General features: G+C 40.9%; 1 protein-coding gene across 1 annotated transcript; it reads right to left on the reverse strand.

Annotated features, from left to right (window-relative positions):
• Window positions 1–315: 315 nt before the first annotated feature.
• LOC306839068 (neurocalcin-delta B) lies at window positions 316–14,151 on the reverse strand. The gene is made up of 4 exons (XM_079367546.1): window positions 13,908–14,151; window positions 4,991–5,426; window positions 3,588–3,693; window positions 316–2,693 (listed from the first exon to the last, which is right to left on the reverse strand). The coding sequence occupies exons 2-4, from the start codon at window positions 5,366–5,368 to the stop codon at window positions 2,599–2,601; spliced, it is 579 nt and encodes a 192-aa protein (XP_079223672.1). The 5' UTR covers window positions 5,369–5,426; window positions 13,908–14,151; the 3' UTR covers window positions 316–2,598.
• Window positions 14,152–14,420: the final 269 nt, after the last annotated feature.

Genomic DNA, 14,420 nt, shown 5'->3' on the forward strand with positions numbered 1-14,420 from the left:
ACTATGAAATTGATTCGATGTTATGGAGGTTTCAATGTTTCTTTGAGTTGATTGCTAACATCAGAAGGCTAATATTCACAGAATGACAATACAAACATGTTAATCCAGTTAGCTGACGATGATAGGATTCTCTTCACTTCTTAAAAGATTGACAAGATGAACCTTGTTTTTTGGACTATGTACTATGTGCTGAGAATGAGAGGCTACTAGAGAAAAAGTCAATGGATCGTCAGTGTAAATGCTAAATGAAATGGGTGACAGTGTGCATCAAATTTCATGGTTGGACAAAACACGGCCTGAAATAATTTTGACAAGCCCTTTTCCATGTTGCTTTATTTGAATAACAAAATGGACATCCTACAGAGAACACATAATGCAAGTTAACAATACAAAAATCTACAAAATGATACAGTGATAAAGTTATGTTTTGTTCGACAAGAAACAACTGTACAGTATAAATGGATGCAATACTGTTTTATTTTATTTTATGTATCTATATTTGGCACTTGACCACGAGATGCTATCGAAGTGAAATGTGGAAGTGAAGTACCAGATCGCCTACTCTGAAGAAGATGCAGAAGAAGAAATTAAGCATCATTTCTTTTCTCTCCAAAGTTATCATGCATCTGTCTGTGGAGATGACTGTGTAATATGATGATGTCCCTGTTAATACCTGCAAAAACAAAATGAGGTTCTCTGGACGATGCTGTAACTCAGTACCAAGGTTAGTGCTTTGTTCTGTCAGTTCAGTGTCTGTGACACAAATATCAATAATCTCCATAGTCACAAAAGCACTCACACGGCTTTACTCTTACAGTCATATTTGACGTCAGCATGCAGGAAAGTATAAAGTCACAGATGTTAACATTGCACTTTAATGACACTGTTTTCTGTTTACTCAGAGTGCTGAAGAGAATAACCTAAAACCTGGAAATGACCATTTTTGCACATCTGGTTCCCTTGTCCCAAAGTCAGCGACTGTTTTAGTTCAATGACTGCTAAAGCTAAAAACTAGTTTGCAAAGTTTTTACCTGCTTTTTAGCATGGATGTTTGCCAGTCTTCATCTAAAAGGAAAATAAATGTTTCAAGGTGCTTTTCAGACACTTGATGTAGAGAACTTTTTCTTCTTGCAGGAAAATAAGCCTGAAAAGCTTACATGCTTTTCAATCCTATTTAAGAGAACAATCCAGAGAACTTGTTTTTTAGGTTGAGGCAAGGGAAGTAGAGCAATGCCAACTTGTTGGCCAGCCTACTCAAAACATGATCCCTGCAGCACTCTAAACAGGAAAAACGTTACTACTCCCAGTGTTTTGTGGCTTGGTATCAAAAAGAGAACTGAACAGAATTTCTCTCTGAAGATGAAAATATAAAATGGATAGCAATGTGTGGTCCTCTCCTTTTCATCCTCTCTAGCATAAATATGAGTGAATATACAACTTTCTTTCATATTATATTTGTCAAGTAAAACAAAATAAAAGGTTTATCATCACATTCCAATAATTTATGTCAAAATTTTAAATCAAATCTTCGCCTGTGACAAATCGCCACAAAGTTATCACAATGTAAAAGAATATACGAGTACATTCTATATATTCATGAGATCTAACTTTTTTTTAAACTGATACGCTTGTTAAATTACAGCTGAAGAAAAAAAAAAGAATCACAGCTCAGTTTATATTCATATGTCAAGTTCATGTGTTCATCACTAACAATAAAAGGTTCAGTGTGTGTGTGTGAGAATTTGTGTATGTGGACACAGAACTTGGCATAAAAAGTCACTTTCAAAATAACAGATGCTCGTAACCCCCTTCAAGAAATCTTAAATTAGTTTGGGTTTGATGTAACATCGCCCCAAAGCAAATACAAAAAGTTGTGTCTTCCTTTGTAAAATTCTTCAATGGTTAAAAACTACATTTCCCAGATTTGCTGTTTATATGAGCCATACTGTAGGCAGTGAACACTTGTCCAAGACTCACATACTTCATTTCATTCAGTGCAGACGTGGAGTGTGACCGCAATGCTCTGCAAAGATCAGTCTGTCTTTACAAAACAACCCGAGTCAGTTAAAAAAAACAAAAAAAACCATGAGCATGATTTCCTCTAAATAAGGAAAAATGCTTAAAAAAAAAAAATCAAACAAACACAAATGAAACAAAAGAATAACAAGAAACAGCAAACTTGGATGCGGCTCTGTGTACCTCACAAATCTGTTGGATTATTTATCCATGCTGGCTGCCCTCCTCTGGCAGAGACACCACAGCTTTGATTCAGTGTTGAACAAGTCTTTGATGAGATTTTAGTCCTTTAGGTTGTGTTTGTACCGTATACAAGACCCGTGTTGTCTGAATATTTCAATCAGATATAGAGACACATGTACAGCATGTGCTTCTGGATGTCTGAAAGATTATGTATGGAATTTGTAGCATGTACAGTTGTATGATGTCTGTACTTTAATGTAAATGTGTGTGTGCATGTGCGTCTATGGCTCCAGTGATGAAATGTCAATAATCTCAGGTGGGTCAGCAGGAAAGGATTTGTTTTTGAAGATTTGTTCAATTAATTAAACTGCAATGAGGAAAAGAGTCCAGTTTTTTTTTTTACTGCCCAGCACTGCTGGGATCGCACTGAAGCAGCCGCACAATGGATGGGTCGTTCTTCGCTCCCTCGACAAACTCCTCCAGGGACAGTTTACCTGAGACAAACAAAGAGAAAAATTAGAGCTTAAACAGGTTTTCTTTTTCTTTCCTTTTGCCATATTGGATGATTTCTGGCTGTTTTACTTCATGAAGAGGCTTTGTGCGTCCTGTTACCACGTGTTATCATGTCGGCTCTTTCAGCTCCATGCGTCGGGCTTCCCGTCAGGACTTTCAACAAGCCGACGACTCATTTTATAACATCCAGCAGCATTTTTTGTATCGTTGATTCTAATTCAAATTGTTCGACTAACAAGTTGGAGCTCACTTTCCCTGAACATTTTAGAAACACTGTCTGCTAAAATCATTATCATCATGAGAAAGATGTCAGTCTGTGTCGACTCCAGCCGTTAGTGTTTGAATGTGAGTCAGCCTCCTCTAAGTCAGCCCACGGGAGAGTTAGCATCTCGATAACCTATTATTCAATTAATATTCTCAACCTGCTGGATGCTGTAAAATTACATTCTCAATTTAACACCAGCATTTTATTGTTTATTAACTTTAGCTTTATGAGTGGCATAGCACAGGCGTTAGCATGCTCAACATTACGAAAACGGACTACTGACAACGCAAAACAAATACCATTTTAGTTTATTACAACTAAGTGCGAACCATTAATATCTGTGTTAATATTATGTCATAGTTTTATTGGAAAAGTCATTTAAAAGCTTACATTGCATGAAGTTATGTTTTATGTCACAGAGACCAGAGGCTAAGTGGATTTCTGATGCCCATAATAACTGGCTACGCTGATGATGACTGCTTACCACAAAGAGCGAGAGCAACAATAATGAACAACACCATAAATCATACATCACAAGAGAGGAGAGGCTTTTAAGCAAAGTACTGTTTGATCAGAATTCACTGCAGCAAAGTGAAAGGCAGCAGCTCACCATCTCTATTTGAGTCCATCTGCCTGAAGATTTTATCTGTGCGTTTCTCAGGTGTTGACTCATCCTCGGGCATCTTCATCACAGAGGAAACCATCTTGTAAATCGCCTGAAGACAGAGAGCAGAACAGAGAGAAATCATTCATCAAACATGTCAAATCAACCGTCTCTCATCTCACCTTCCATTTCACTATTATTTTAAATGTAGTGTGTGGAGTCTTAGTTCTTAGCATATGTGTATCGTAATATGATATGAATTCATGTTTTACTGTATTCTGTGGTGATCTGGCCGGGGCCTGCAAATGGAAATTAGCAATCTGCTATAATCTGGTATGAAGCGTCTTTTCTCTGTGAGATCAATGTTACTTTTTGTACACGGTCGCTGACAACTAAACTAAACTAAAAAGAAGCACAGACGGTCAAACAGTCTGATCAGATATTGCCGCCAGGTGAAGAAGAACTACGACCAGACACAAAACTATCAGCGGGAATATCACAATGACATGTATATAATATACAACCCACCAACTTCATGAGGTCAGATTAGGGACTACTTTCATTTCTGTTCGAAATGTCTCGGAAACAGGAAGTAGTCGTGTCTAAGAGACACCGTTACTGAGATCACTGTTGGATCTTCCCTCTAACACGATAAAACATCATAACAGTGATATGATCTTCAAGTATCAACTATTTTATTATCATTTAGTAAGATAGGTCACATTATTGATTGACAGCATTCAGTAGGATGCTGCAATTCCCATGGGGATGACCCTTCCTACTCTGTCTCTGATTGGCTGGTACACTCTGACTAAATATGCAAGGAGTCTAATGTCACTGTTGGTAACAGAGGCCGTTTATCCTCCGCTGGACGGGACACTTGGGGAAAAATTAAGAGTAAGACTCCACTTCTTTATGCACCACGATCAGGCACAAGAATGGTGGCTGTGTGTGTGTGTTGGAAGGAAACAGTGGAGTTGCTGAGGAGTCAACAAAGGGGTTTTTGATCTTCCTTGAACTGCATGGTGAGTGGATGCAGTGCTGAGTCAATACGAGGCTTATAGTCGGAGTAACTTCTCCCTTTGTAGAAATCCACTACGACCGGCTCTTATTCAGAGACATCGGAGGGCCTGATAGGAACTGCTGGTTTCTAAAATTAAATAGCAGCTGGTTCTCCTGTAGTCAAATCGTGCCGGACTCTGAGGCAGACAGATATATGATACAGCAGCTGGTGTGGATGGCTGAACAAAATGTTACTACACTGCAGGAGAATGATGTAACTCTGTTGGCATTTAGTAAACACTCAAAGATCAATCGCCATATAAAGCCAGAGAAGAAGAAGACAGTCGAGCGAAGGAGAATGTAGGATAGAGAAAAATAAAAAAACTTGAATTAAACACTTAACCCACCGATACAATTTCCAGCATCTCAGCCTTGCTAATGTATCCGTTCCCGTCCAGGTCATACATGCTGAACGCCCACTTTAGCTTTTGGTCAAGACGACCGCGAGAGGTCACACTCAGGGCGATGATGAACTCCCTGAAGTCGATAGTCCCATCTCCATTGGCGTCAAACGTGCGGAAAACGTGCTCGGCGAACTTGGAGGCGTCTCCGTACGGGAAGAAGTTGGCGTAGATCTTCTTGAACTCCTCCATGGACAGCGCTCCGCTGGGGCAGTCCCTCAAGAAGCCCTTGTACCACTCGGTGATCTCGTGCTCGGTGAAGTCCGTGTTGTCCATCAGGTCCTGCATGACGTCGGGACGGAGCTTGCTGTTCTGTTTGCCCATGGTCTCTGCTTGTGTGGAGGCTGTGGGTGATGTGATGTGAGGACAGCGGCGATGTAGACTGGACGGGGGAAGAGGATAGAAAGAGAAGAAGGTTGTGAGAAATAAATCGGAAATGACCAAGAGACTTTCTGAAACAAGAAGGGGAACGGGAAAAAAATACATACATTTCTATGCACTGTCACGTAATTAAAAGGGAGAAAATTCAAAGAAGTTTAAACACACAACCTTTTCTTTTCTTTGATATCCACAAAAATGTATCCATAAATAATAAAAACCTCCGGCATGAAAACCTGACTAGTCCACTTCGGGAGAGAAAGGAGCAAGCTGTAAAGTTTAATTCTAGCCGCTTTGACTCCTAAAGAAAGAATCATGTCCCCAGGCTGACTTCCTGAATGAGTGTTACTTTTGGTTCAAGCCTTCATTTAGTTACCAATTTGCTTATAAGACAAAATGGTTCAGGATCCGCTTGGATCGCCCTTCTGTGCTAAATTCATTTCTGTGAGAAAATGTACTTGGGCCGTTAACGTTTCAGAAAGCAGAGCACTGTGTGCCAAAGCTTTATCTGATCTGGAAACTGATTGCATCGGAAGTTGTCTCTCACTTTGCCTCCGATAACCGATGAAAGTGTGGTGCGACTTCAATATATTTTTACGAGCCCGCAATAATCTTTTTCATTTAGTTTTATGGCTGTTTAATTACTCAATGCAAATGGCAACAACACAAGTTCATGAGACTGAAGCGAAAAGAGGGATAAAGTGGAGTTCGTGATCACAAGTGCAGACCGCCGCATGTTCTCATGCCCCACCCCGCTCACTGTCAAACAAGTGCAGCTGATCATCTCAATGCATCTTCCACGTCCTGTGGGAGCAACCGTGCCGACGTCTCTAAACAGACGTACTCGTCTTCGGTTTAAAACATCAAGATATTTTATGGATCTCGTTTCAGTTTGGATAAGACCTTTGGAATTAAATCTGCAGAGAAGACGCGCACTAAGAAGTCAAATTCAATTAGTTTTATGGTTTCCAAGTGTATAATGGGCGGTTGCAGAAAGTGAGTGGGGAGCTTTAACAGTCAACGGAGGATGCGGTTCATCATCTAACCCTGCAGCTAATGCGCTTACAACTTTCCCCACTTGCTGCTTGCTAAGCTCTCCTGACTCAAGACAAGAAGGAAGGCTATTCTCGGCTCAGGCGAGGAAACAAATCAGCCACGTCAAGTTGGGGCAAAGAAAATGGCCGTGCAGGTAGCTTGTTCCTGGAATGGGAGTAATAGTAATGTTTTCCTGCTTCCATGTTTGTGGTCTTGCTTGTTTTCTTCAAAGACTCCAAAGATAACGATCAACGATGGATCAATTGTAGAAAGAATCAGAGACATGAATACTGGACTCCTTGATCAAATAGCAATTCTGTTGTTTGCTAAATGGTTTAATTTGGCTGCATAACAAACGCAAAGTAAAGAAAAGTAGACTGCTTTCTGACATACTTGACTCGTTTTGATTTCAGATAATCAATTAAATAATCAACGAGGATTAGATGTACAGTAAGTGCCATCAGTCACCCTCGAAAGTGCATTCACTGAATGAACTGAACATGAGTGGAGGTGTTGACGCAGTGACACACAACAGACTAAAAGACCAATCAAAAATACACGAATATTCTACGCAAATCAACTCAGCATTGAATCCAAACCGCTGTTTCAGTTTCTTTTGTTGGCAGCCGCAACTGCAAGGACTCAAATAGAGCAAGTGTTTGTCCGTATTTCACGCTTGCTTGTCACATTAACAGCCAGCTAGAATCCTTTATTAAAGTCAGAGTAAACACAGTCCTACCTGGAAAGAGCCTCCCCCGCTGCTGCCTTTATTTCACCTCAATGATCACTTGAATTCTGGAGCAGCATGAGAAGTAGATTAACGCCTGTTCACACACTTCTCACTCCCGGAGCCGAACACAGCCGCAAAGACTCACAGCGAGGGTCTTATTAGAGAAGTGGGCCTGCCTTTAAATTACACACGAGCAAACTGTCCAGAGCCGTGCTTACCTTACAACATTTACACCCTGAGTATATTAACTAATGACTTCTCAGACTCTATTCAAACAACACTGCACATGTTAGAGAGACAGTGCAATCAGGAAGTAAAACATGATGGTCTGATGTGATTTAGAAGTCATTTTCTGAATAGAAATAACAAACAGTGAAGGTTGTAATGTCAATTTTGTTTTGCTTTGTCTGAAAGACACTCACGAAGGAAGCCAACCTTTAAGGTGACCAAAAGGACCTTTTTTATCTCGTATTTAAAGTTAAATATTCAAACACGTCGTACTGTACTGATGGCAGGATGTGAAAAACTTTTTCTACTTCTTAACAAACTATCCTCATCTCACCAGACGCTTGTTTCCCTCCTATGAATAAATAAATCATGTTAGAGGTTTAAACTCACATTACTTTTCTCTCTCTCTCTCACACACACACACACACACATACATACACACACAGACAGACACACACACACACACACACACAAACACACAGCTGGATGTTATTGTGCTATTCAGCTAGCCGATGTTTCCCGCACAAACTCCCTTCCCTTCGTTCATAAACTCTGTTGTGGTTCTGTAAACGGGACACGTGCTGCAGTTTGTGGTCTGAATTTTAATTTCTTAATGGATTTGTTGAGCGCTCCCATAATTACTGAGGCTCTGTTGTCATGACAATGGACCTGTACAATCCCCTTTTTCTGTTTGGTTCGTCTTGTGTCAAACTCTGGCAAAAAAAACCAAACACATTTCCTTTTAGTCAAATAAAATAAATAGTGTTTAAATGATTTGATTGAAGCTGCTGTTCTGATAAAACCGGCTCCATTAACACAAACATATTCCACGTGAGGGTGGAGGAACAGAGCGGCTTAAATGTCGTCTCCTCATTTCTCTACACAAGTGAGGGAGGAACTAACTCTCCAACAACAACAACAACAACAACAACAACACATGAGCTGCTATTCATATTTAGTCATGACTCATACGTTTGATGTATATCTTTTACCATTAGGTGAAATTATGCAGTGTTGTCACATCAGCCTTATTTGTTTTGTTTTTTTTCAAGGTCTTTAAACTGCACTATGATGGATGCACTTCAGACTCATTTTTGCATGTTGCTCTCTGTGGGCTGTTCATTTCCTCCCACAGACCACAGGCGTGCAGGTGAGCTTCAATGTCATCGCCGATAACTCAGGTCAACAACCGGAGTCCTGTGGGAGCTCACTTCCCAACGTTTTTTCCCTGGAACACTTTCAACCTTCCCTTCATGACAATGCATTTGAGTTGCTCTCTGATTATACAACATCATCAACTCATAGACACGGGGAGTTTTTGGAAGTAAAGTTTTAGAGATGGATGAAAAGAACCTCACCCTGCTCTATGCAGGCAGTACTTTAATCGGTATGACATTTTGGACAAATTCATGACTCACAATGGAACGTCAAATGCCGACCCCCCTCCCTGCCTCTTTTGGAGGACGGTTTCAGTGTATTTTTAAGAGAAGAATTGACAAGATGAGAGCTCAGACCTCCCCTGAACATCCCTTCAGAACAGTCACCCTGTGTCCTGTCTATTTCGGTCTCTCAGAGATCATAGCCTACAATTAACCACTAAGACTCTTACCTGCTGCTGCTGCCAGACCTCTGCTCGCTCTGTTGTATAACCAAAGCGTTGACTAGCGGACAGTTCACATGTTGAGCCATTTCTACCGCCTTAAAACATCTCCTGAGGTCAGGTCAAGTGATTAACCACCAGTCATAGGCTGTGTTAGCCTTGTGAGAGCGTCTGAGAGGGGAACAGGCCTGAGATAGAGCCGAGTGAAAGGGTATTAGTTAGAGGAGAACAGGCTGTCACTTTCACTTACTGATGACTCTGCTGGTACACACAGGAGCAAACATGTGACAGATTTAACACCCAGCGCAAACAACAGGCACCGCAGCATCAAAACTGGTAATCGACTAAAGACTACACGATGACACACGAGCTAACTGGAGAAGCTTCAATCTTCTTGTTCAATAATCACAGAGAGCAGTACCACCATGATTCACATATAGTACACAACCAAAGACAAATAATATGACGATTGTACTGATTTAAAGAGATTGACTCAATATCGTTGTCTTTGTGAGGAATAAATGAACAGCAGGATTTTTTTAGGGGGCTAAAATAGAGAAACCTTACATTGAAAGAAAATGCATTTGTTGGAGTTGAGTTACCATAAAAGAATCTATGAATAAGAAATCTATTCTTGAACGGGACAACACATCTAATGCGTGAGACGAGACAACAAATGGCTACTGAAATATTCTCCTGTTTTCTTGACCTTTAACCTTTAAATTTGCCGCTTGAATCAGCGCCCCGACACGAGACGGTCCTCCTGGAACATCTTGTTGTCTGTTTACGTAACACGCAGGAGTCGCCATTTATATCCTGCAGGTAAATCTTCACTCAGGAGTCACACGGATAATCCAGAGACGAACAAGAGAGAGGGGGGGGGGCCTTCAGAGAGCCAAAGTGAATGAAAGAGAGCTGAAGACAGGTAGACAGTTTGTGAAGGATCAGTCATAATGAAACGAGATCCGTCTGTGAGCAGCCTGCACAGCTGAGGGCAGCCGCTCTCTGCCCGACAGCAAACTTAACTATGAGACGTTCAAGAGCTGCAGTCTGATATTCTCACACACACACACACACACACACACACACACACACACACACACACACACACACACACACACACACACACACACACACACACACACACACACACACACACACACACACACACACACACACACACACACACACACACACACACACACACACACACACACACACACACACACACACACACACACACACCAAACCAAGAGCGTCTTGGCCACTCACAGTGACCATGTTGGCTCCTCTCTGTTATTTTTAGGTTATTTATCACAAACTGTTTTCAGCATCCTTTAAAACTGAAAAGAGCTGAACGTTGCACTGCCTCTTACATTTCGAGCAAACCACAACTTTTCACTTTCACACTGAACACTTTTGCGATTTGATTTTGTCGCTGGTGTTCAGCCTCACCTACTTCATCAAGCCACCTGGTGAATACTTCTTAAGACTGGTGATTTCACTTAAATCTAAAATGTTGTTTTGGGATGTCTTCGTGTATTTAAAAGATCATTGATTGGCAAAATTCTTCCCTTTCAAAATGTAGTACCAACGTCTTCAAATCAACTTTGAATTGTGTTGTATGGACGATGGGGCAAAATGATCTAAGTGTGTGTGTGTGTGTGCGTGTGCGTGTGTGCGTGGTGAGATTAATCCCCATGTGATGTGACAGCTCATATCAGGAACAAGTGAGGCAACAACCGCTGAAAGAACTCGGGTCATATCCTCATTCTGTTACTCCTTCAAAAGATCAACATCAGTGTCATTCAAGCTCAGTAAGGTTAAATAGAGTTAGAAGAAGAAGAACCAGAGTTTTAAATCAACTCCAACAACCTAAAACGCAGATCGAAACGGGCTAAAAACAGGAAGAAAGCGTGAAAACAAACGAGACATTAGGTTTGTTTCTGACACCTTCCATTTGGATCGCCTCAACTTCCTGACATGCGTTTAGCTGACACCACCTTCAGCACCTGCTCGCTGCAGTCATGTTTGCGATCACGTGGTCTGATCAGCAGCACATTTTAAAAAAGCACCGCTGAAGCTGCTGCCGCTGCAGCAAAGCCAAGCTTCAGGAGCACTTGTGCTCACGTTACAAGTGTCGTGACGAGCGAGCGCTCTTATGTGTAGGATGTTGCAGTGGCTTCTTGACTATCTGACTGCAACTCTATCTGCTGAGGTTTTTTTGGTGTTATCTACCACTGCAGAACTTTTATTCTTAATGCTGCCTGTGAAAACAGGACTCATGGGCCCCGACCAATTCACAATGCCATGTGTATCACAAAGTATTGGCAGAAAGGTTTACAAAGTGAGAAAAATAAAATGAATTGTCTTTGAGTCTGTTGACCAGAAAAGAAAAGCAAAACAAAGACATCACCATATCTTGACGTGAGTACATTAGTGAACTCTGAATAGCAGAAAACAAGTCAACAAATGTCTCATCGGCAACAAAAACTACAAGCTAAGACAAATCTTCTAAACTGTTTTCTTACAAATGGATCTCAAGTGTTCATTTCTTTCTATGTGAGTTCACATCCCGCTCCAGCCTTTCAGTAAAAAAAAAAAAAAAAAAACTTGAGGCAGCAGTTTCATCATAATGCAGCACACATGAGCTCCTATTGTCAGTCAGAGAGCTCCGTGCGTCAAGACGCTGCAGAAAACCACAGTCATGACAGAGAAGCCATTATGAGGCAGCGAATGAGAACAAGATTAAAAAAAACAAAAAACATGTAGCTTAAAAAACAACTGCAAGGAGGCAGGCCTGCAAAACAGAGCCTGGATTGGACAAACACTCACATTCGCAGGAAACTGTCACTTGATTGTATGAGGGGGGGCTGCTGTTTACTTTGCGCTGAATGTCTAACTGTGCCTCTCTGAAACAGCCTTTTAAAAGACAAAAGGCTGCAGAGATGGAAATGTCAATCTGTCTGATGACTAAACACCTCCCACCCCTCTCTGCAAGCCATTTCTGTTGCCCAGCATAATGTGTGAAAATGAGACTTTTTTTTTTTAATCCAAAAATTATCTCTGGAAGGACCAGACTTTCTTTATTTCTGTCACAATATTTACCCCGGCAAACGAAGCTCTCTTGCCCCCATCTTTTATCCAGTGTCATCTTCCAATAATCCATGCTTTCTTCCAAGCGCTCACTTGCTTCCTCTTAAAAAAAAAGGTTCAAATCAATTCAAGACGAGCAACAACCGCCCAGACGAGTAGAACTACAAAAGGATGCTGCCAGCGCGAGCGGTCTGGCCCAAAACAAACCAAACACACACCCACACAAATGAAAACAGAACATCTGCTCAAATTCGGCACATATTTGTCAGCATCTTGAAATGTTTGGAGGGATGCTTTTTTAATTATTATTTATTTTCTGGACTCCACACTTCGATCCGCTCCTCCAAGGGTTTTTCAATGTTCTTGTCATGACGTGCTGAGGCAATGAGAAGTATAGTGTTGTCTAAAGACCCTTACGGTGTGCGTTTATCTGTGGTGGTCCTTTAACCAGAAGCCACAGAAAGCACATCTGAACAGTGCCGTCTCTTTATTCCCCTAAGCCTCTTTTAATGCAGCAAGCTTTTCTTCAGACTGTTCAATCCTTCTTGACCGTTAGAAAACTGGAAAATAAATGTTCTCCTTATAAAGCTATTCAATGCAGCCTACAGACTATGTTTTTCATCATTGTTTGGTTGATTGGTTTATCCTCACACTTGATGAATGAATAAGTAAAGGTTGGCAATTCTGCGCACCAAAATACATCAACATTATCCGTCGAGGATACAAACTGTTGCTGTTACATTTTCTGTTGATGTATTGATAGATTTATCAGCAAATTGCTTCCTCACTAGTCCTTTTAAATAGCATTAGACATAAATTTGAGACTGCAGGCCAAGAAAGCAAGAAGTCCGCAGAGCTTATCATTTAAACTCAGGGACTGCAACAAACGTTTTTCAATTTTTCTAAATAATTTAATGACCAAAATAATATATCCTGTCATTGATGGTTTCCACATTAGAAGATGATCAAATGATAAAGAACTAATTTCAAATCTTGAAAGTGCAAACCTCAGATATTTTTGCTTGATAAATTAAACAATTAAAAGATCAATTGATTTACTTACCACTACTTAATACTTGATCTCTTGAGCAGTGATCTTAATTCCTGACTTCCTTTCAAGTCTTTTTTTTTAACTATTGTATAACCAGTTAGAAAAAACTGAAATTCCCAAAACACTCATCCCATGTGACGACACGTCTACCTGCTGCTGCACAGTAACTAACGATGCACTGATGGGGTGGATGATGAGTAGAATGAAAAGTTGTACGGGGCACATCAAATACATTATTTAACTCACTTGCCTCCTCACAGTAAAACAATGCTTCCTGTCCTGCTTTTAATCCAGCAATTGACTCATGTGTGTATTTGCTGAAATAAGATACCCCACACTCACTCGGTCATGGCTGCAAGCAGGAGTCCTTTTTCACTTCCTGTCCACCCTCCAACAATTAAATTAGTAGCGTTTACAAAGAAAAACACGTCTCTACGGCTCCCTTAGGGGGGTCCATTTAGGACAGGAACAACAGTCTCATCCGATTAGACCTCTAGGTAAAGCTTTATCCGCCGACAGTATCTTTTGCAACTGATGCACTGATAAAAGTTATGGAGAAACATGTGTAACGAAGGTGATACCGGCTGTATCACACAGACGAATAAGATTGTTTGGGAGAGTTGTTAGGCGACAGCTTTAACCTGTAAAGTCTTCTCACCTGAACTGCGTGCAAGAAAAAAACAGAAAGTTAACAGGAAGCGGACAAACTGCGAGGGAGGGTCAAAACCTAGGCGACATAACTTACCTCGCTTTAAAGTAGTTTAGGTGGTTCTGTTGAAAGTCTCTCTAATAGTCCATTACCTGGAGTGAGCAGTAAAATATTCAGCGACAAATACCGGCGGGTAACAAGTTTGTAAGGAGCTACACAAGAGCTTGAGTTGCCCTGCTGCTCTCAGACCAAACTCTAGCAAGCTTTTTCCCAGAGCTCGCTGCACACACTCCGCTTAGCTCCAGCAAGCCTGTGGTCGTGACGTCAAGAAAGTTCGACACGTGGTTCATCTGCGGCCAATGGGGAAGCCGCGTTGTCTTGGCAACCAGAGCCCAGCACCTCAACGACTTTGTTAACGTGTAAGAAATCTGAACAGAATGTATCTGATCACCAAACAACAAGTTATCATAAACACGGGGGAAATGTGGATACCATTTATTAAAGTCTAAATGGGAAACATTTAAAGGCGACGTGCTGTTTATTTCCTTTTCAAATATCTTGAAACTGTAAAAAAACCTATTGACGTTGTACCTGTTATTTTCATTTAAC

This window comes from Symphodus melops (assembly GCF_947650265.1).
Source record: "Symphodus melops genome assembly, chromosome: 18".
In the NCBI taxonomy this organism is placed as follows: Eukaryota; Metazoa; Chordata; class Actinopteri; order Labriformes; family Labridae; genus Symphodus; species Symphodus melops.